Source organism: Zootoca vivipara, chromosome 5 (genome assembly GCF_963506605.1).
Source record: "Zootoca vivipara chromosome 5, rZooViv1.1, whole genome shotgun sequence".
NCBI classification, from domain to species: Eukaryota; Metazoa; Chordata; class Lepidosauria; order Squamata; family Lacertidae; genus Zootoca; species Zootoca vivipara.
In genome coordinates, this window is record NC_083280.1 from 57,502,340 (window position 1) to 57,522,983 (window position 20,644).

The 20,644-nt window shown below is 41.9% G+C and overlaps 1 protein-coding gene across 4 annotated transcripts in view; it reads right to left on the minus strand.

Annotated features, from left to right (window-relative positions):
• Positions 1-20,644, minus strand: part of ADAM12 (ADAM metallopeptidase domain 12) — a 183,539-nt gene that overhangs the window by 41,523 nt on the left and 121,372 nt on the right. For all 4 annotated transcript variants that reach the window (XM_035137598.1, XM_035137596.1, XM_035137597.2 and 1 more), the window contains exons 12-14: positions 8,352-8,529; positions 2,147-2,236; positions 1,366-1,561 (exon numbers count right to left, since the gene is read on the minus strand). In XM_035137598.1, the coding sequence (XP_034993489.1) occupies positions 1,366-1,561; positions 2,147-2,236; positions 8,352-8,529 (464 nt within the window). The remainder of the gene's footprint in view (positions 1-1,365; positions 1,562-2,146; positions 2,237-8,351; positions 8,530-20,644) is intronic.

The following is a 20,644-nucleotide window of genomic DNA, read 5'->3' on the forward strand; positions in this document are numbered from 1 at the left end:
CTGGCAAATAGAAGGGGAAGAAATGGAGGCAGTGAGAGATTTTACTTTCCTAGGCTCCTTGATCACTGCAGATGGTGACAGCAGTCACGAAATTAAAAGACACCTGCTTCTTGGGAGAAAAGCAATGACAAACCTAGACAACATCTTAAAAAGCAGAGACATCACCTTGCCGACAAAGGTCCGTATAGTTAAAGATATGGTTTTCCCAGTAGTGATGTATGGAAGTGAGAGCTGGACCATAAAGAAGGCTGATCGCCGAAGAATTGATACTTTTGAATTATGGTGCTGGAGGAGACTCTTGAGAGTCCCATGGACTGCAAGAAGATCAAACTTATCCATTCTGAAGGAAATCAGCCCTGAATGCTCACTGGAAGGACAGATCCTGAAGCTGAGGCTCCAGTACTTTGGCCACCTCATGAGAAGAGAAGAATCCTTGGAAAAGATCCTGATGTTGGGAAAGATGGAGGGCACAAGGAGAAGGGGACGGCAGAGGACGAGATGGCTGGACAGTGTTCTTGAAGCTACCAACATGAGTTTGACCAAACTGCAGGAGGCAGTGGAAGACAGGAGTGCCTGACGTGCTATGGTCCATGGGGTCACGAAGAGTCGGACATGACTAAACGACTAAACAACAACAACAGAATTCAAACCTGGGGAGTATGGCTACAATCCCAGCATTTCTCCAGCAGCACATTCCCAAAATAATTTGTGGGACTGGTGCTAACGATGTGCAACTGATACTTTGGAGAACCCGAGGCTAGTTAGGGGCTGAACTGGGGAAATGATTAGTTTCTACAAACCATTAGACCACCCAATTATATGAAGAGGTTAATAGACTGATATCACATATCTTCTCTCCATTCTTTTAGCTCACCTTCAACTGTAGGGATGCAAGAGGGAAAATGACCCTCTACTGTAGAGGTTGGGAAGCATTTTCACCCCAAGAGCCTCATTCCCTTGTGGGTACCATTCTGGGGCCCACATGGGCTTGGCCAAAGGCAAAATTGTGGGGAGAAACAAATGTGACGCTTGCTTTTGTACAGTAGATCACATTCCAACCATGCAAAGCTACACAGACACTCCCATCCTTCATTCAGGCAAGCAAAGGGGATTATTACAGTTCAGTGAGGTATGTCCCAAGGGCCATACAGAGAGCCCTGAGGTTTCCCATACCCTGATCTATTGGGATTCGGCATGCAACATCTATCCCGCAGAAATGAACTGTCAAAGATGGGAAATGCAGAATTTACAGACCCAGAATCACATGTTGCTTCAAAGTCTCTGCCTCCTCCAAATATCACAAGCAATTTGTTTCTGTGAATAAATACCTAGAGAAAGAAATAGTGAACAGGAATTTGAACTCACCTAGTCCCCAGAGTGTGATGCATTGCTGCTCATGTGTCTGGCACATGCCATTATAGCAATACCCATCTACCCTGTAGCAGGGGTGCCCGTCATGTAAGTAAACATTGGCTGGGCAGAGAGGGCCGCCTCCAGTGCAGAATTCAGGAAGGTCACAGGAATTACTGGAGTCCCTGCATAAGACCCCTGCTGGCTTCAGCTGCAGGAGGAAAAGATTTGGCTGTAATTCCAATCAATAAAAGTTACTGCACAGTGAAATTTATGCTATGAACTAATGCTTCCCCTCCCAGACTCTGCACCAAGTGGCCATTAAGCACAGCATAAAGGCACCACAGCATTTATATGCATCTCTTTGATATACTGCACAGTGGTTTACAGCATACTTTTAAAGGGCCTCCTTCATTCCTTACTAAAAAGCAAGCACAAGGCTCCGACACTATGCACACACAGAAGCACACAAGTTAAAACTTCAGCTGACTCTGCAGTGGTGGAATTATTTAAGTGGACATAAACTTTTAAGGCTGCTTTTTAATACTGTCAATTTATGCATAAAAAATGTGCATTTTCTTTAAGAGAAGAAGTGCTTCATTGTTTTTTTTTTTAAGGAAGCAGCAGCATTGGATACGTTTTCAGTGGTGCAGTTATAGGCCAATGAACCCCTTGAGTACCAAGTATTCCACTGACAATGCATAATAGCTCAGATAGCAATGCATGTTTCATATGACATGAAGATTGTTATGGAGGCCTGCCCACCCCACATGAATTAGGAAGCAGGAAAATTCACCTTGCAGTCTTCACAGCAAAGCCCATGGGCACATACTGCTCCTGGTTTTAAAGTGCAAGTAGTAGCATTACAGCATTCATTTGTACATTCCTAAAAAAGAAGCCAATAAAACCTAAGAATTACAATAGGCAGGAATATGTACAGAGATCAACTGGAATCCACATGATCACCCGATTCTCTGCATTTAGGCTAAAGAACATACTGCTTCGGCGCTGAACTATATTCCGAGGAGCTATACAACTCCAATTCTTTCTTTCCCCACTTCCTGAAATGTTTTGGAATATAGATAGTATTCTGTCTCCTCATTCTGGAAAAGCATTCAATATTGTAAAACATCCTTGCAACCAAGGAAGGACCAAGTTGCAGAGCCATCCAGACCAACCCTTAACTTGTGCAGAAAATCCAGGTTCAATTTTCAACATCTTCAGGAAGGGTTGGGACAGACTCCTGCCTGAAACCCTGGAAGCCCGTCAGCCAGTCAGGGGTGGACCAATGGTCTGATTCAGTATAAGGCAGCTTCCTAGGTTCCTACCTCAGCACAATTCCCATTGGCTTTCAAGCCTGCCAGGAACCACATGTGCTTCCATGAGTGGCCACACTGGGCTTTAAGGCAGTGTGAGCTGAGGCAAAGTTTCTGTCACCTTTCTCTAGCCCCATGATCTCACCTATAACTGCTTTTAGAAGTTTAGGACGACTCGCTTGCTGTTTAACCTAGGGTGTGTCATTTTAAAGCTTCATTTCTTTGTTCAGTGTCCACGAACCATCACACAATTGTTCTTTGCCCTTTTTCTTTTCTCTGAACTAAATACACCACATTCAGATTCTGTCTGGCCTAGTTCTAAGCATATGTCTAGACCAGGCATCCCCAAACTGCAGCCCTCCAGATGTTTTGGCCTACAACTCCCATGATCCCTCACTAACAGGACCAGTGGTCGGGGAAGATGGGAATTGTAGTCCAAAACATCTGGAGGGCCGAAGTTTGGGGATGCCTGGTCTAGACTGTTGCACTTCAGACTATAGGCAGGGGAACGAACAACTGCTGAATTTTCTTCCACATAAAAAAGTCCTTAATTCAGAAAACTAGGTTTCATGGAGAATACTAGAACATTTTCCCCTGACACCTAGCTTTCTCATTAAGAATTTCTGTGATTTTCTTCTAGAACTTTATTAGCATTACCATTCTGCTCTGAATTATTTCCAATTTATCTTGTGCTGATCAGAAGTGGCACAGTACTTAAATGAGATCTAATCTCTTAACTGAGCTGAGCAGAGCAGTACTATTGTTTCATGAGTCTAGGAAATGATACTTCTGTTAATGCAACTTGAAAGCAGATTAGCCTTTCTCACCAGAGTATCACACACTTGAGTTTGTTATATTCACTGTAACCTTCACATGTCCCTTAGAAGTGCTGCCTATTTAGTTATCCCCAGCCTTAATCTTTATCATTATTTATAAATTTTACTTATACAGTGCCAAGTTGCTTTGAGTTTCATATACAAAGGATAGATCCATTCCCACATGGAACTTCTGAGCCAAATATACAGGCATACCTTGGAGATATTACGGGTTCGATTCCAGACCACCGCTATAAAGCGAATATTGCAATAAAGTGAGTCACACATTTTTTGGGGTTTACCAGTGCGTACAAAAGTTATGTTTACACTATTTGTTGTTGTTTAGTCGTTTAGTCGTGTCCGACTCTTCGTGACCCCATGGACCATAGCACGCCAGGCACTCCTGTCTTGCACTGCCTCCCGCAGTTTGGTCAAACTCATGTTCGTAGCTTCGAGAACACTGTCCAACCATCTTGTCCTCTGTCGTCCCCTTCTCCTTGTGCCCTCCATCTTTCCCAGCATCAAGGTCTTTTCCAAGGATTCTTCTCTTCTCATGAGGTGGCCAAAGTATTGGAGCCTCAGCTTCACGATCTGTCCTTCCAGGGAGCACTCAGGGCTGATTTCCTTAAGAATGGATAGGTTTGATCTTCTTGCAGTCCATGGGACTCTCAAGAGTCTCCTCCAGCACCACAATTCAAAAGCATCAATTCTTCGGCGATCAGCCTTCTTTATGGTCCAGCTCTCACTTCCATACATCACTACTGGGAAAACCATAGCTTTAACTATACGGACCTTTGTCGGCAAGGTGATGTCTCTGCTTTTTAAGATGCTGTCTAGGTTTGTCATTGCTTTTCTCCCAAGAAGCAGACGTCTTTTAATTTCGTGACTGCTGTCACCATCTGCAGTGATCAAGGAGCCCAAGAAAGTAAAATCTCTCACTGCCTCCATTTCTTCCCCTTCTATTTGCCAGGAGGTGATGGGACCAGTGGCCATGATCTTGGTTTTTTTGATGTTGAGCTTCAGACCATATTTTGCGCTCTCCTCTTTCACCCTCATTAAAAGGTTCTTTAATTCCTCCTCACTTTCTGCCATCAAGGTTGTGTCATCTGCATATCTGAGGTTGTTGATATTTCTTCCGGCAATCTTAATTCCGTCTTGGGATTCATCTAGTCCAGCCTTTCGCATGATGAATTCTGCATATAAGTTAAATAAGCAGGGAGACAATATACAACCTTGTCGTACTCCTTTCCCAATTTTGAACCAATCAGTTGTTCCATATCCAGTTCTAACTGTAGCTTCTTGTCCCACATAGAGATTTCTCAGGAGACAGATGAGGTTTACACTATATATTTACACTATATATACACTATATGTTTACACTATAGTGTGTTCTATTAAGCCAAGCCCCCCTGGTTGCAGGCATGGGAGTGGGGAAACCCGGCACCAGCCCTGGCCATCTTCACTCCCGTGGCCAAAAGTGGGGTGAGAGTGACGGGTTTCCTTCCCCTGCAGCTGCACCCACATTCTCATAAGCAGCAATATCTGCAAAGTGCAATAAAGTGAAACGTAACAAAACGAGGTTTGCTTGTAGCTTTTTTCCCTTTCTATATGTAACCCTTGGGGGGCATAATTTCATTTCCTTGGATTTTGTCTTACTAAGTCCTTATTTGTAGTCCTTGGTCAAATAGAATGGGTCAGTTTAGCCTTGATAAAAGATAAATGGAAAACTTACATTTCAAGGTCACAGAGAATGGTAATCGATTCACATTAAATTCAAATTTCAATCTAGTGAGATTTGGCAGAAAGTAGAACAAAACCTATTCTGCTCCACCGAAACTCTGAAGTATTTTATTTTTATTTAATTTAACGAAATATATATACTTCTGGACTGTAATAAAATCTCCAAGGGTTTTACAAGAAATATTAAAAAGACCCATTTAAAACCTCCACCGCCACCACCATGCCTGCATCTCAACTGTCAGGCTGATGGGAATCGATATCCCAGAACATAACCTGAAGGCACAAAGTAAAGAACCTTGCTGAAGTGGAGCAGGTTTGTGCCTGGATGGGAGACTAACTAGGAATCACATGTGTCCTTTCTTGTGTTCTGTCATGGGGAACAGTGGGATAGAAACGTACTACATAAATAAATCTGCCACAGTCCCTTGGCTGGCTCAAGGTAGAGGGTATTTTGTTGTTTAGTCGTGTCCGACTCTTCGTGACCCCATGGACCATAGCATGCCAGGCACTCCTGTCTTCCACTGCCTCCCGCAGTTTGGTCAGTTCTCGTAGCTTTGAGAACACTGTCCATCCATCTCATCCTCTGTCGTCCCCTTCTCCTAGTGCCCTCCATGTTTCCCAACATCAGGGTCTTTTCCAGGGAGTCTTCTCTTCTCATGAGGTGGCCAAAGTATTGGCGCCTCAGCTTCACAATCTGTCCTTCCAGTGAGCACTCAGGGCTGATTTCCTTCAGAATGGATAGGTTTGATCTTCTTGCAGTCTATGGGACTCTCCTCCAGCACCATCATTCAAAAGCATCAATTCTTCGGCAATCAGTCTTCTTTATGGTCCAGCTCTCACTTCCATACATCACTACTGGGAAAACCATATCTTTAACTATACAGACCTTTGTCAGCAAGGTGATGTCTCTGCTTTTTAAGGTGCTCTCTAGGTTTGTCATCGCTTTTCTCCCCAGAAGCAGGCGTCCTTTAATTTCAAGGCCAGGTGAAAGCAAGTACATGAGGGAGATGCGAAAAGAAAATCTGTATGTGAGATGGAGGGGTAGGTAAGGAACACTTGCCCTGCTTTGCACTGGAAAGATATATCTTTGATCCAGTCAGAAAGTGCTTCTACTTCCGTTGCAAACTGTGGTTCTGGTTAGATTCTGGTGGTGTTGGTAGAATTTGCCTCATCTCTCATTTAAGTAGATGCAGGAAAATTAGCTTATCTCACCCTCAAAAGATCCTATTCAATGAGCATACCTCAAACTAAAATGTATAATGCAACCTGTCAAAAAAGACCTTCAGAAGCAACTGCAGAATCTTTCTAAGGAGCTTACAAGGAAGATATGAATGCAAAAGCTCTCATTGTTCTTGTAGAAAAGTGATTTTAACACTTAAAGTTCACCAACAGTCAACTGGTTTCTTTCTCTCATACCCTGGAATCAATAAGGTGAATCAGGGTTAATCTTTCTTAAATATGGGTAGCTTACAGATTACCCAGACCCCCCAAAAAAGTGTTAGCTAGAGTGTTTGAATATTATTTCATTTCAATAGATTTGGGGTAGGGGTTGGTGAAACTGGCCCTTGTTAAGGACCCAGGCCTGCCCACCCCCACAAAAATCACCACTGGAGATTGAGTGGTGGCAATGCTAATCCCATTTACTAGGAAGTAAAAACCCCATTAACTGGGTAGGACTTATGCCTAAAGTAGGTTTGTGCATTTAGGCACTGATCCTATACACAGAACCTGAGAGAAAACCCTATTGAACTCTATGGGACTTCTTTCTGAGTAGGCCAGCCTTCACAAGCCTTGCCTAACCTTGTATGTATATCAACAACATGCCCAATATATTTATTGGGGCACATGCAGAGGGGACATTACTTTGTAAGTATTTTGGAAAATTTGCCTTTTAAAAATAAATAAATCACACCCCAAAATACTTGAGTTAGAAAAGAACCTAGCCTGTACTCCAGTCAAGGTTTTGAGTACCAGGGTCATGTAAAATCTTCCTCGCATAAAATTTGCATTGCAGAATTCTGTTGCAGGTGACAGATTAAATGTATTCAGGTTCTCTTCACCTTTGGGCTCTGACTCTGTCCAACATTGTTTTTAGCTCCTGACTTTTCCCCATGGGTCACAACCCCTCATAGAAGAAAAGTCCTCAACCTCTGCACTGGCTAATAAAAACAGCTTTGTACGCCAGCTTCATGTAGAGTTACACACAGAACAACATGATGCACTCAAAGATTAAAGTGGTGTTGATGTGCTGATCCAATTTAAATTACATAGCTATTGCAAAATTCACTAATGTACTGGATATGCTGGTACCACCAGTGGAAGACTGGGACTAAAACCAATCACAACTGAGCCACCATTTTCCAAGGAATTTAACAAAACAAAGGAAGATGCCACAGTTCAAACTGCTTCATGGCAATATTAAGCGGTTTTTACTTTAAAAGGTATCAGTAACACTGAGGAGTGAAAACGTGAAAGATAACTGGGCTAGAATGAATGTGAAAGCTACAGATACTCTATTGACTTTAAACAAGCAGATAAACCTACTTCTTATGCTTTGCTACCCAGCAGAATGAGTGAGCTGTCATGAAATCCTTATGGCTTGATCAATTCAATAAACTGTATGGGAAAGCTATGCAATTTCTTGCTATTTCAATGTCTTTCAGTCTATTATGCATATAACTCTATGCTTGCAGGAGACGACAAATCCATAATTCTCTGGTATATTTAGTTATGATAATCTGGAGGAGAAATACAGTATCAACTTTTAATGCCGACATCTAAATGAAGGAAGGGTAGGTGTCTTCCCTGGCAGAATGAAGTCAGAGGCGCAGTGACTTTCCTTTTTTCCGGCAGCCATGGAAAAGGAAGAAGGGATGTTTGCATAAGGTCTCTCCCTTTCCAAGCCTTTTCACTGGGCATGCTGGGCACAACATATAGCAGGCTCTTCTTGGTTGAGGAAGAGTACCAGAATACCAGCCTGCAGACTTTTCGAAAACACTGCATGGCTTTTGTATTTAGACAAGCATTCAAGGAATACCAAGAATAGTGGCGCCTAAGGACTGATATGACTTGATATTCTAAATTGAAATTTCGAGTCTCCCTTCAAAACAGTCATGACAGACAGTCCTACCTCAGGTTCCCCACAGTCACACTCCTCTCCTTCTTCTACATAGCCATTCCCACACTTTGGACCACCGAAAGATTCCTTAACTTCAGGCAGGTTGAATAGGCACATCCCTACTCCTTTCTCCAAGCTGCTTTCCAGGTCTTTCTTGCTGCAGCTACTAAACATCATAGGAAATGGGTAGCTGGGGGGGAAGAAGGGGTAGGAACAAGGGAGACAGAAGAAAAAAAATTGCTATTATCGAAGAATTATGGGTATGAATTCAGAGACAAGATGTTCTGTAACACAACACTCCTAGCAAATTCTACAGCACCATCGTAATGTGTCCCAAGAAATGAACAGAAGGGAATCAAATGTCACTGTGCCAGAGGCTGGTATAGTGCACACATAGTTACGGCAGCTAATGCTAATATTTCTCAAACAGCACTCATTATAATGATAGCCATTATTATAATAAACATAAACAGATTAAACATAATGAATGCCAGAGCTTCCTTAAATACTCCCAGTCCAAAACAGCTCATTGATATCTACCCCTTGCTACAATATTTTCAAGTCCCACAAACCCCAGGGTAGGTTTTACAGTGTGGGATGTTATGGAGCATGGAGGGAATGAAAAATTAGATTCAGTGGGAGAGAGGCAGAATGAAGGGGAGTGGGAGTCTATAGAGAAAGTGGCATCAGCACCCTAAGAGGAAGGGAGAGTCCAATCCAAATGCTTGGACTGGTTCGGCAGCTGATTGTGGCTCCTATGCCTATATATTTGATATTTGAAAAGCACCCCAAGTATTTTAGTACACACTTCTTGTGATGTTAATATGTCTTGTAACTCTTTATCTTTTTGTTTCTGCAAATATTCTCCGTAGTCCCACTGGAAGCTTGTCACTTTGTTAATTGTGAGTGAGATAAAAACTTTTGAGAGTCATTCAGCTCAATGCCAGCTGCATTGGGATGTTTGCAAGGACATCATGCCACAGACATTGTGCAGGATGCCAAAGTGCACATTGTGATTCCCTGTGATTATATTAGGTGTAGATCACAACCATCTGGCAAATAAAAGGCAAACTGTCTTATTTCTCTATACTCTGGAACCCATTCACTTTCTCTCTGCATTCAGGCAACAATTCCACGCTACGGCTGTGTAGGTAGCCAGCCAGCTCGATAATGACTGGGCTTTGTTCCCTAAATGTTTTGTGGGGGTTTTTTTGCAATGGACGGCAGAGCCAGACCAGAGTCAGAACCATTTCTCCCTATCTCCCAACTGTAAACCTGTCTAACATCTCAAATCAAATCCTATCCTATCCCTCTTCTCAAATCCAGCCCCATCTCTCATCTTAAATCCAGCCCTATCTAACTCTCTCCAACTCAGAAACTGCTCCTTTTATTTCCCCCCCCCCCAAAAGTGCTGTTCCTGTCCCCTCTGTGTCTAGCTGACTCCATAGCCCATCAGGGAGAGGCTCCAGCACTCTGGTGGAATTTCAGGGTGACTCTGGTCTGGCTCTGCTGTCTGTCACAGTTTTCCATCAATCATATATTATTAAGAACAGGATGCAGTCTTAAACAGGCAAATAAGATAGTGAGGAGAATTCTCATGCTGCTAAATCAGAAAGTTTAATGCAGGAATCTCAGCTAAAGCATCCATGTCAGATGGCCCTCTAACCCCTGCTTAAATAAATATATATATAAATAAAAACTCATTTCTGCATTAGGTAAGTTTTAAGATGGAGTATGGAAGAGGTAGTGCACATTCAAATGAGGCACGGTTTCTTGCTTGAAGGCAAAGCCTGTAATTATATGCACTTATTTAGAAAGAAGTTCCAAGTAAACAAACTGAAATTTATTTCCGAATAAATAGGCATGGGATAGTAACAAATGTCAAAAAAGATTTCATAACCAAAGCATAGTAGGAAGTACTGGACAAAATAGCATTTCTCTACAAGATGGAAAGTAACTTGGCCATGCTTTTGGTTGGCGAGAGTCAGAAATATGGAGAGAGAGAAAACAGTTCTCAACACATGGAGTTCTCAACACATGGAAGAGCTCAGGTAGTTGGAAGACATGAGCAGGACTGCAAGTTCATTTATGTGGAGTTAGTGGATGATCTTGGGTGAACTACAAGAATCTTAATTCCTGTGATGATTTGCTAGGTTCTGGGCCCAGTATGGAGCCCACGGTAATAAGCGTGGGTCCCATAGTTCACTCTTTGACATCGAAGCTGATGTTAGACAGGAATTATTCCATCTTAAGACACTTTCAATATAGACTTTATCGTTTTTATATATTCATACTTTATTTATTAAGCAGTATAAAAATTGCCTCAAAAGCCACAATGATAGTTTTTCGTACAATTTCATTTTAAAATCAGGTTATCTCAAAAAGTGAAACTTTTTATAGCAGTATGTGTGTGCATATAATTTAAAGCATCAAATGTAAATTCATTGATTTTCATCCAAATAGGTGTTTAGGATGACAAAGGCCACTCTTGACATAAAAGTATTCCAGTGTGCAAATACTGGTTTGATAGGTATGTGAAATAGAAACCAAATGAACAATGGAAATATTGTTGGTAATCGCTGTATCAGAAAAAAATATAAGAATCAGTGAGCGTTTCCACAATGAACATTAAACATTTATGACCACCCATCTGCATGCAGATTCGCTCACTCCTGCTTATAAAAGTTTCATGTGACCATCAATGGGGCAATAGGTCCTTAGCCTATACTGGCGACCACAAAGTGTCACTGCTAACTAATGCAAATTCTCTCCACCTTAAAAGAACTCAAGCTGTTTCCTATTTTGAAGCAACAGAGCCATTCAAATTCTGGCCTTTCCTGTCCTTGACACTGACTTCCTCAGCTGACATCAGTGCCATATTCACTAGTTACCAAAGAAAGCACAGATCCACTCAAAACATTTTGTTTTGAAATAAATAACCTCACAATAAACAGGAGATGCGCATGTGAAATCTGAAGCCGAAAGTATATGAATGAATTATTCCATGAAGTAGGATGGGGTGACTTTATTTCAACTAAAGCATCTGAGATGCACTAAAATTGTAGCTTAAGGAGCATTTTTAAAAAATGGAACCATACATATTAATTAAGTTTTAAGGACTCCTTTTATATAGTGCACATTTCTGCAGCAGTATAACAAAAGGGAAATGAGGTAATAAAGGAGCTCCATATGCCCATATTGAACATAAGGGGGAAGGATAGAGAGTTTATTACATTACTCTTGTAAGGCAGGAAGAAACAGATATCTGCTACTGGGCAAGGCACACCCACACTGCTTTCGACCCTTAACAAAACCCTATATTCAGCATCTAAGCAAGACTTAAGTAGTAGAAATTTAAGACATTGGCAGGATGATATGGGCTTCAGGCAGAAGGCAGCTTTTTGGCAAAATTATGCTCACATGCTGAGCACAGAGGAAGAATCCAGAGCCCATCTGAACGGTATAGGATCAGGTATGTATACTGAGTCTCTGGAAAAACAAAGTGACTTTTGCAAAATAGGCTAATAGAAGGGGGAAAGTCAAGAACAAGACCCATCTGTTATATCTACTAATGCTGCTCCCCCTCACCTATGAATTACTACACTGAGGGAAGCGTCAGGAATACAAAAGCCAGTCTCCATGTTCTGTCTGATAAAGGGTTTCCAGCCCTACGGATGGGGCATACCTTCCAAATCCCGGTTAGAAAAATCGGGGATCAGCAGTGCCGGCACCGGAAGTCACTTCCAGACATGCGTAGAAGCAACTTCCGGTGCCGGCGCTGCCTTATTTCTGGTGCCCAGACATGCTCAGAAGCGACTTCCGGTGCCGCTCTGCCCGATTTCCGTTACCCAGACATGGGCAGAGCACCCGAAATCGGTTCTGCATGTCCAGACATGCGCAGAAGGAGCCTCCCTGGCAGGCACTGAAATACGGGGGATTTACGGGATTTTTTCCAATTATTGGCTGATTTGAAACTGGCACCCAGCCGTGACAAAGCCCATCAGAGCTAGCTTTCCCTACACAAAGAGCTGTTGCTGCTCCATCGGAATCCTGGCAACTCTTTACAAAAACAGCAGCCAGGACAAGCGCACAGATGCTCAGCCATACATGTTGGCAGCCTGTTTGTTGGCAGTCATTGGACCCCTTGCCGATTGTGTAGCATTAAAAAAAAACCCCAACAAATAATGAAGATGAATACGTTCCAAACAGGACTTCCGCAAACTGTGTATTGCTTCAGTTACCATCAGACAGATAGATAATTTATTATGGTTGGAGACCAGCATATAAAACACACTTGGGGGTACAATCCCAAAAGGAGCACAAACATTTAAAACATTGAACAACAGTAAATTTAAAATGTATAAATGCGATAAGCGTATAGACACTAAAAACTTTGAGATAAGCTACCGCAGAGACACGACCCAGAATCTCCTGAGGGACCGAGTTTGGGGGTTTTCTTGACGAACTAGTTTGGATCGGGGGATGATCTGTGCCTACAGATCTGTACACAGAATTTGGCGACCATCCGGGTTGTCTTTTGATCTTTACCTAACAGGAGGAGATCGAATTGCTTTTCCGGGAGGTCGGCGAGTCTCACCAGCAGGGGATCAATGGTCTCACTACGTGCCTCATCATAAAAGGGACATCTAAAAAATAAGTGCTCTGGGCTTCCTATCTCCCCCAATGAACAGGCGCAAATTCTCTGAGCATATGGGACTTTTTAAAAGGATCCTTCCAGGACCGGCGAGGGCAAAGCCGAGCTTCTGGTGACCGCCAAAATATTCACCAGTAAATCTCACAAGGAAAACATGTTTGGGTGCCCTTTCAGAACATTGCTATAATGTTATAACTGCACTTTTCTCTGCAGTTCCAGGATTCATGCCTCTCTGTTTTTTTGAGTGGGATTCATTGTCAGAGTAAATTTGTACATTGTTAACTCTTTATTCATGCAAGAATGCTATTTGTTATGAGGGCAACATAGGCACTTCATGGAAGTACTGTGCTAAAATCTGTCTCCCAATTTCATAAAGAAGTTTTGCTCTTTATGAAAGGGGCTACTGGCTTTTTGGGGGGGGGGTTTCTCCCCTTTGGTAATTTTTAATGCAATTTATTTTCTCATTATTCGAACAAGAATGGTTGAAAAAAACATGGGGGAATTTTTCAGCACACCACTCTTTCATGGATGATGGAGGGAGTGCCTGCCTTGGATCTCACAGACTTTTGCATGATTTATGTGTCCAGTCATTCTGGCTTTTTAGGGGGAATTAACAGAAGGTTGTTGTTCTGGCATACACGGACCCTTGCTTCGGAATTAAAACCATAACAAAACCCCATTCCATCAGTAGTTAAAATGAGGTGACCTTAAAGTGCTTATTTCTTAAAAATAAGTAGATAATATTTCAGAACTGTACTAATTTATTTAAAAAACAAAGTAGCAGCAGTTATGATGGAAAAGTTTTATTTGTGCCAAATACATTGGGAATTTCGAAAAGATACAAAACCTAGGATGGATTTAACCGCAACTGTTGTTACGTCATTTTAGCAGAGTACCTATCCATGCAGAAAAGAATATTTCTAAAAGGTGTAACACAGAACACCTACAGAATCGATCTAGAGTTAACTTCATGAAATGGATCCTTATAAACTCAATACCTCTGATGATTCCAACAGGTTTTATATAAACCACTCTAGTCCCATAGCCCTTCTTTCCAGTGGAAAGCTGCCTAACAGGGAGTCAGAAAATTGGCCCATCTAGCTCAACAGTTTACCTGCTTTTCCAGCCTTACCTAGAAATCCCAGGGGTTGAACTGGGATCTTTTACATACAAAACATGTGGTCTAATGGAGAAATTGCTAGTGATAGTGAAAGAGGTACTTGACCCTTTCCCTGCCTCTGCCATTTCCCAACTTCAGATCATTTCCTGTTCCACCCGCCAGGCAGGATCCTAAAGATGTGAACAAGCTGGGAATTTAGATTTTTCTTCATCATGATCAAATTATGACCCCTGACACGATCAATCATGTGAACATTTTTGTGAGCTGCATTAGAGATTTGGCTGTACACAGGGAACTCACTTCTGTGCCATATCTGTAACATCTGAATAATTAAATTTTCTCAGGAATGTTTATCAAATACCAGAATTATGAACAAAGATTGCATAAAAAACTGAATGATGAATGACGGCTCTGCACTCATCCTCCCAATCTATTTTTACTCTCTCTCTTGTTTATTGTTTTAATCCCTAGAGCATCAATAAAATAGAACACAATGAGACACCAAAGCTTTCCCATCTATAGTTCATGTTCAATGCTTGTACCAATTCTTACAAGCCTAATTACCTGTCATTTTCACAAATAACTGAACTGATGTGTGGCATTAATAGCTTAACACAGAGGTTGCCAACCCTGCACCCACAAAGGCCTTCCTGGGTGGCCTCTGAGATGGCCAATGCAACCAGATTAAAATGTATTAAACCAGAACCACCTTCCTGCACGCAGCAATTTTTTTGAGTTGGAAGAGCCCACCACTTCCGCTCCAGGTGCATAGGATGAGGGAAGGCTAAGCTTCAGCTTCACAATTTGTATGTGTGGAAAAGACTGCGGCAAGGAGCGAGTGCTGTTACTTTTTTGAAGATTTATTTTTGTGGGGAGGACAGCTGTTTGACCCTCAAGGGACTTTGTTTTAAAGCGCAGGGAGTAAGATGCCAGCCTTTCTTGTTCTTGCTTCCTTCTCCACAGCAAGAATTGTTCCCAACTTGATGGTGGGGGAGCACAGCGCAGAGACAGACATACTTCTTATCATCACCATCCCCACCACCATCTTTCTGCTCCAGTCAGAATTGTTCTCAAGTTGATTGAGGTGGGGTGGGTGGGTGGAGCACAGTGTAGAGGCAGAGACATAATGTTTCTGCTGCCTCTCTCACAGTTGGGGCTCTTTTCAGGCTGATAGGATGGGTGGGAGGAGTACTGTGCAAAGATCTTTATCCTTATGTATCTGTGGCCTATTCTGCAGAAGGAATTGTTCTCAAGTTTATGGGTGGGGGAGCACAGTGCAGACACAGAACAGACACACCAACACCATCATCTTGCCTGTACCACAGCAGGGATCATTCTAAAACTAAACCAAGCCACTCCTTGTGGCAACCATTTTGTGTTAGGTCGTATCTTGCAGTGGCTGTTTTCAGAAATCTGAATGTACCCCTGGGCCCAACGAAGTTGGCAACCATTGGCTTTATTTAAGCGGCTATGAATCCATATTGGCTTAGGAGTACTACAATCAGCAAGAGATTTACCTTACGTCAAAAAAAGGGTGAATCTGGCCTGCACCACTGAGGCTTGTCTTCTCAAGCTGTGAGCTTTATAAGAAATATTCCAAAGGACAGATTTACAATGCAGAATGCAAGATTCCGATCAGAAAGTATTGACAGAACCAACAGCTGGACAATTTTCAGAAATACTTCCAGGAAGAAGTAACAGCTTTTATTAACAGCCTTGTGCAGGACATACTGCCACGGCTTAATATCTCCACAGTCACAAAACTGCCAAGCAAAACATTATTAGGAGTTGCTTCCACTTTGACAAATGTACAGTCGGAAAAGTTATTTCTTGTCAAGAGGTCTATTGTGAGCCTCGTTTCCCATTGCAAAGGTGAAGCAATACTAAACCAATTTATCAACCTTGACAAGTATTCTAACTGTATTCAGGAGTTATCTGCCATGCAAAGCTCTGCGGGAATTGTACTCAACTACTTTTCCTGTAGGAAACTAGGCAGTCAAGGAGAGTTGCTATAATCATTTTGCATTTGCCTCTGGCTCATCTTCTGTTCAGTTTCCTTTTAGATTGCTACCTCATTAATAACAATTAGCTCGACAGCAAAGGGTCTGGGTTTCACAATTTATTGTTTAGGACTTGATGTTAATTCAGTGCTGAATCAAGGAAAAAAGGAAACCATATACAAGAGAGAGAGAGAGAGAGAGAGAGAGAGAGAGAGAGAGAGAGAGAGAGAGAGATTAAAAAAAACCCATAGGTCATGGTAGTGTTGCATTAATGGAAAAAAGAGCAGAAGTTGTAGCATACTTTGTCATTATTGCCAATGTTAGAGGAAATTGTAGATAAGAAACCAAACTAGATTAGCTTGTGTTTAAATTGGTTGCGTTAAACATAACATCCAGTACCAGCGATAAGTGAATTATGATAAATGGCTGACATTGCCATTAAAAACACACTGCCTGCATTCAGTTTCCTACTGTGCTATTTTCCTCCACTCTGTTCCAAAAAGGGATGTTGCCTGGCAGGAATTAAAAGACTACCAGAGAAGTGCCAAGTCTACACAGCCTGTTGGGTATTCTCTAGCTCTTTAAAATTATTTTTACTAGTATTTAGAAAGAGCTCTTTTCTCAGTTTTCATAGACATAGCAATGCTTTTCTATCCTGTATAATAGGAAAAGGTGCCAGGAGTCCTCTTACCAATAGTTGGTGCAGTAGCGTTGCAGGCCAGTGCTGCCTCCCCCGACTGGATCCAGTGAGGGACACCTCTTGCAGGCAGGCTTGGGGGTAGGACATTCCAAAGTAGGATTTCCCTTCCTCCCTTGCATTAGGCTTGTTATGCGCTTGACCTTGCTATGGAGATGGTTGGACGCCATATTTGGGACCAGGTAGGAATTTTTGCACCAGGCTAATTGGCTCTCGCCTGGTGATTTTGCCTACCTCATAGCAATAATCTAAACTTTTGGTAGTTTAGGCATTGAGTAAGCCTTAGTCTTAGTCAGAGGGGAGGTTGTAGCATCTGCCTGCCCCTCTGAAGGAAAGGGTATCCCATTAAAGGGATCCGGAAGGAGTTGCTTCTGTTCAGAAACCCCTCCACGGTGATCCCGTGAGGATGTTCCTATTTGATGTATGTCACTATTTGATGTATGTGTATGTCCTATTTGATGTATGTGTTTCTGTGTTGATCCTACCAGAAATACTTCCAGCAGGCAGGCTGGGGGTCTGGTTAAACCCAATGCCTATGCCAAACCTCTGCATTTGTAATCAATCAAAGTTGTGGCTTTATTTGACCCCAAGACATTGTATTTTAATGGAATCTGCTGAGAATGCTTGCAAGATCTGGACACACCAATACTTAATGCTAAACTCACGACTTTTTCTTCTCCTAAAAAACAATTAAAGAGCTCTAAAATGTCCCTGAATTATTAATAAATAGCAAATGGGCACTGTCTGTCCTTTAATTGCACATGGTTGTTTCAGTAATTTAACATGGAATGTTGAAATAATGGCATCCTGTCAATTCATGGTAGGTTTTAACCAAAAGAAAATGGGAAAGCAATGAACTAAATCATCCTGGTATCTCTCTCTCTCTCTCTCTCTCTCTCTCTCTCTCTCTCTCTCTCTCTCTCTCTCTCTGTGTGTGTGTGTGTGTGTGATTTCACCATGTGTAGAAGAAGTGGGGGGGGGAGATCATTATCTACACAGGCCCAAAGACTCTTCAGTGAAGCAAAATTTTAAATAATACCACATTTCAGGCATTTACTTGACAAAGGAAATACACTGCTTTGAATGTCCTCTGATCTCATTCACGTGTAACACTATGGCTTAGCATGAATTAGCAAGTGTGCAGGATCCTGCCGGGGTGGTCATTGCTTTGGTTGTTCTGCTGAGCTAAGCCATGGTTTTGCTTAAGTGTCATCCAAACCAAGGCTCATGGTTTGGCTCTCTCTAGAGAAATCACGAGCTGCAGCCAATGTTTGCCCAGTATTTTACAGCTCATGGTTAATATTCTCCATGGAAATACAAATTCAATAATTAGAACCAAAAAAAGAAAAAAAAACCCTGAGATGAAGGCAATTAATCATGCTCCACTGCGAGGCATATTCTCTCACAAGCCCATCAACTAATTATCAATGGTCAAAAGGTTGCAAGAGGACTAGTTTCAAATTCATTATAAAAACGAAATGACACAAATGTCATGATCCTCCCCACAAGCCACAAATCATTTAACACAGAACTGGGCACATGCAGCACACAGTGATATGATCACCAGAGAACTTAACTTTAGCAATTAAACCACCAGGCACTGGCACTTTTTATAACAGTGATGGGCAACCTTTTGAGCTTGGTGTGTCAAAATTCGCCAAAAAACCGAGCATAACTTGGGTGGTGTGTCACTTCGAGGAGAAAAAAACCATAATTTCACCATATTTATAGTTTAAATAACAAAATGTATAATTGTAATATATAACTGTATTTAATAAACCAAAAACTAATTATTTGACCAGACCAAACCAAAAACCCCTGACAGTATTTATCACAAAGTGCCCAGAGTTGTTGAGCTTTGGGGGGGGGGAGCTGCTGACCAAAGTTTTGGAGGTTTTTTTGGGGGGTGCAAAAGTTGCTTTGCTTTTTTGCCCCAAAGCTGCTGTGCTTTTGGGGGGGGGGGGAAGAGAACAGAAATAAATGATGAATAATACCTTTGCTGGAACTAACACGCAGCACCAACATACTGGTAGTCTGCCAAAGCGCCAAAAACCCCAGCACAGAACGGGTTAAAAAACGAATGCTGTTATACCCAATCATAGTCTGCCAAAGCGCCAGAAAACAACAACAGCACAGAAAGGGTTAAAAAACCAACCTCTGGCTACCAGCAGCAACAACAACAACAATAAAGGATCCGGGTTTTAACAGCAGAGACAAGCTGTAGCGTGAGGAGGAGCGGGAGAACAAATGGGGGGGGGGCAACAACAGCGCAAATGGGCCGATGGGGCGCGTGCCAGCAGTGAGGGCTTTGCATGTCACGTCTGAAACGTGTGTCATAGGTTCGCCATTATTATATACTGTTATATAATAATGTACACCATGGCAATGTTGAGTGAGCACCGATTCCAACTTCGTTAGGGGTAGGGCAGCAAAAAGATATATAACACTTTCTTTTACCATCATGCAACCTGAAAGGCCAAGAACACAATTCAAGGAAACCTGTTACAGTATTTCACAAAACCCTCAAAACAGATCTCAGTGATTGTTTAGTAATCTCCCTGGTAAGAGACAAGAATACAAATCCTTTCAACTGTTTCTGGTAGATGTTTCTCCATGATAAAAACTAGACTTACTAACTAAATACTACTCACCTGGTCACTTGTGCCAGGTATGAACAGGCTCCAGGTAAAGTCTTACAAAACTGTTGTTATTATTTACACCACAGATGATTAGCAAATATGTGTGGACAGGAGGACTAGTTAAGATTGTAATGGGCTACTGACTTTTCTGCACTTATTTTCAAGGCTTGTTAAAATGCTCATTTATCAAATCTCCTAGAAGAAAAGTGTGCTTGTTGAACAAGGTCAAAAAGACAGTCAAACCTCAAAAATGTCACTGGGGCTTCAGTGCAAAGTAAATGCAACTTAGCTGTGTCTGATTCAGCATGAAGAATTTTTAGCATCCTGGGGAGAGCAACACATTTCAATGAGATAAAAGTGAAAAAAGCTTTCTTTATTGCAAAGCAGCAGGACAGTGGAACCCCACTGAAGAAAGGATGGAAATTATAATGGAACTGACATCTGGATGTGATTGGTATACCAGGCTATCATTAGCAGGCACTTGTGTTACCGTTAACACCTGATTCTTTTTTTTGCCTTTAAAAAAGAGACAGTAAAGCAATTCTGTGAATATTCAGAAAGAAAACTGTGTTTGCCAGCTGTGTCTTCAGTTCAGCTAAAGGACAGTTGCAGTCCAAACTTTTTATTCATGGGAAGGAGATAGAGAGCTGTATTCTCAAAAAGTGGAAAGAATATGGCTCACCTAAAAAGCGGCAGCCACAAGACAGAATTGCCAAGATTGAGACAAATTGAACTAGTTAAGATTTAGTTCCATTCGTTTTGAAGTATTGTCTTGATTCTGTACATTCCACTGAAGTCCGAGTATAACCCCCCCCCCCAAAAAAAACCCAGGAAAAAGAAACAAGTCACAAATTCCATTAAGGAGGCTAGCAGAGACAAAAATAATTTGGACTGGCAATATTTCTAATGAAAATGATGCAGTGCTTTTAAATTCATTGATGCTGACTCAGGATGTTCCTTGGACAATATGGGTGTAACAAAACTGATTCATCTTTGGAAAACTCACAAGACCAGAAAAGAGAGCTACAAAACTAGTAACACAATATTCAGCTACATCTCAATACTGCCTTGGTGGCACCCAATGATGTCCAGCCAATTGTGCAATGGGAATTCAGTTGTGTAACTGGGCTTCTCGTTTTTCTTCTCCCTCCTCCAGTCCCTCCAAATCTCAAAACAAATTAACTCGATTTTTTCC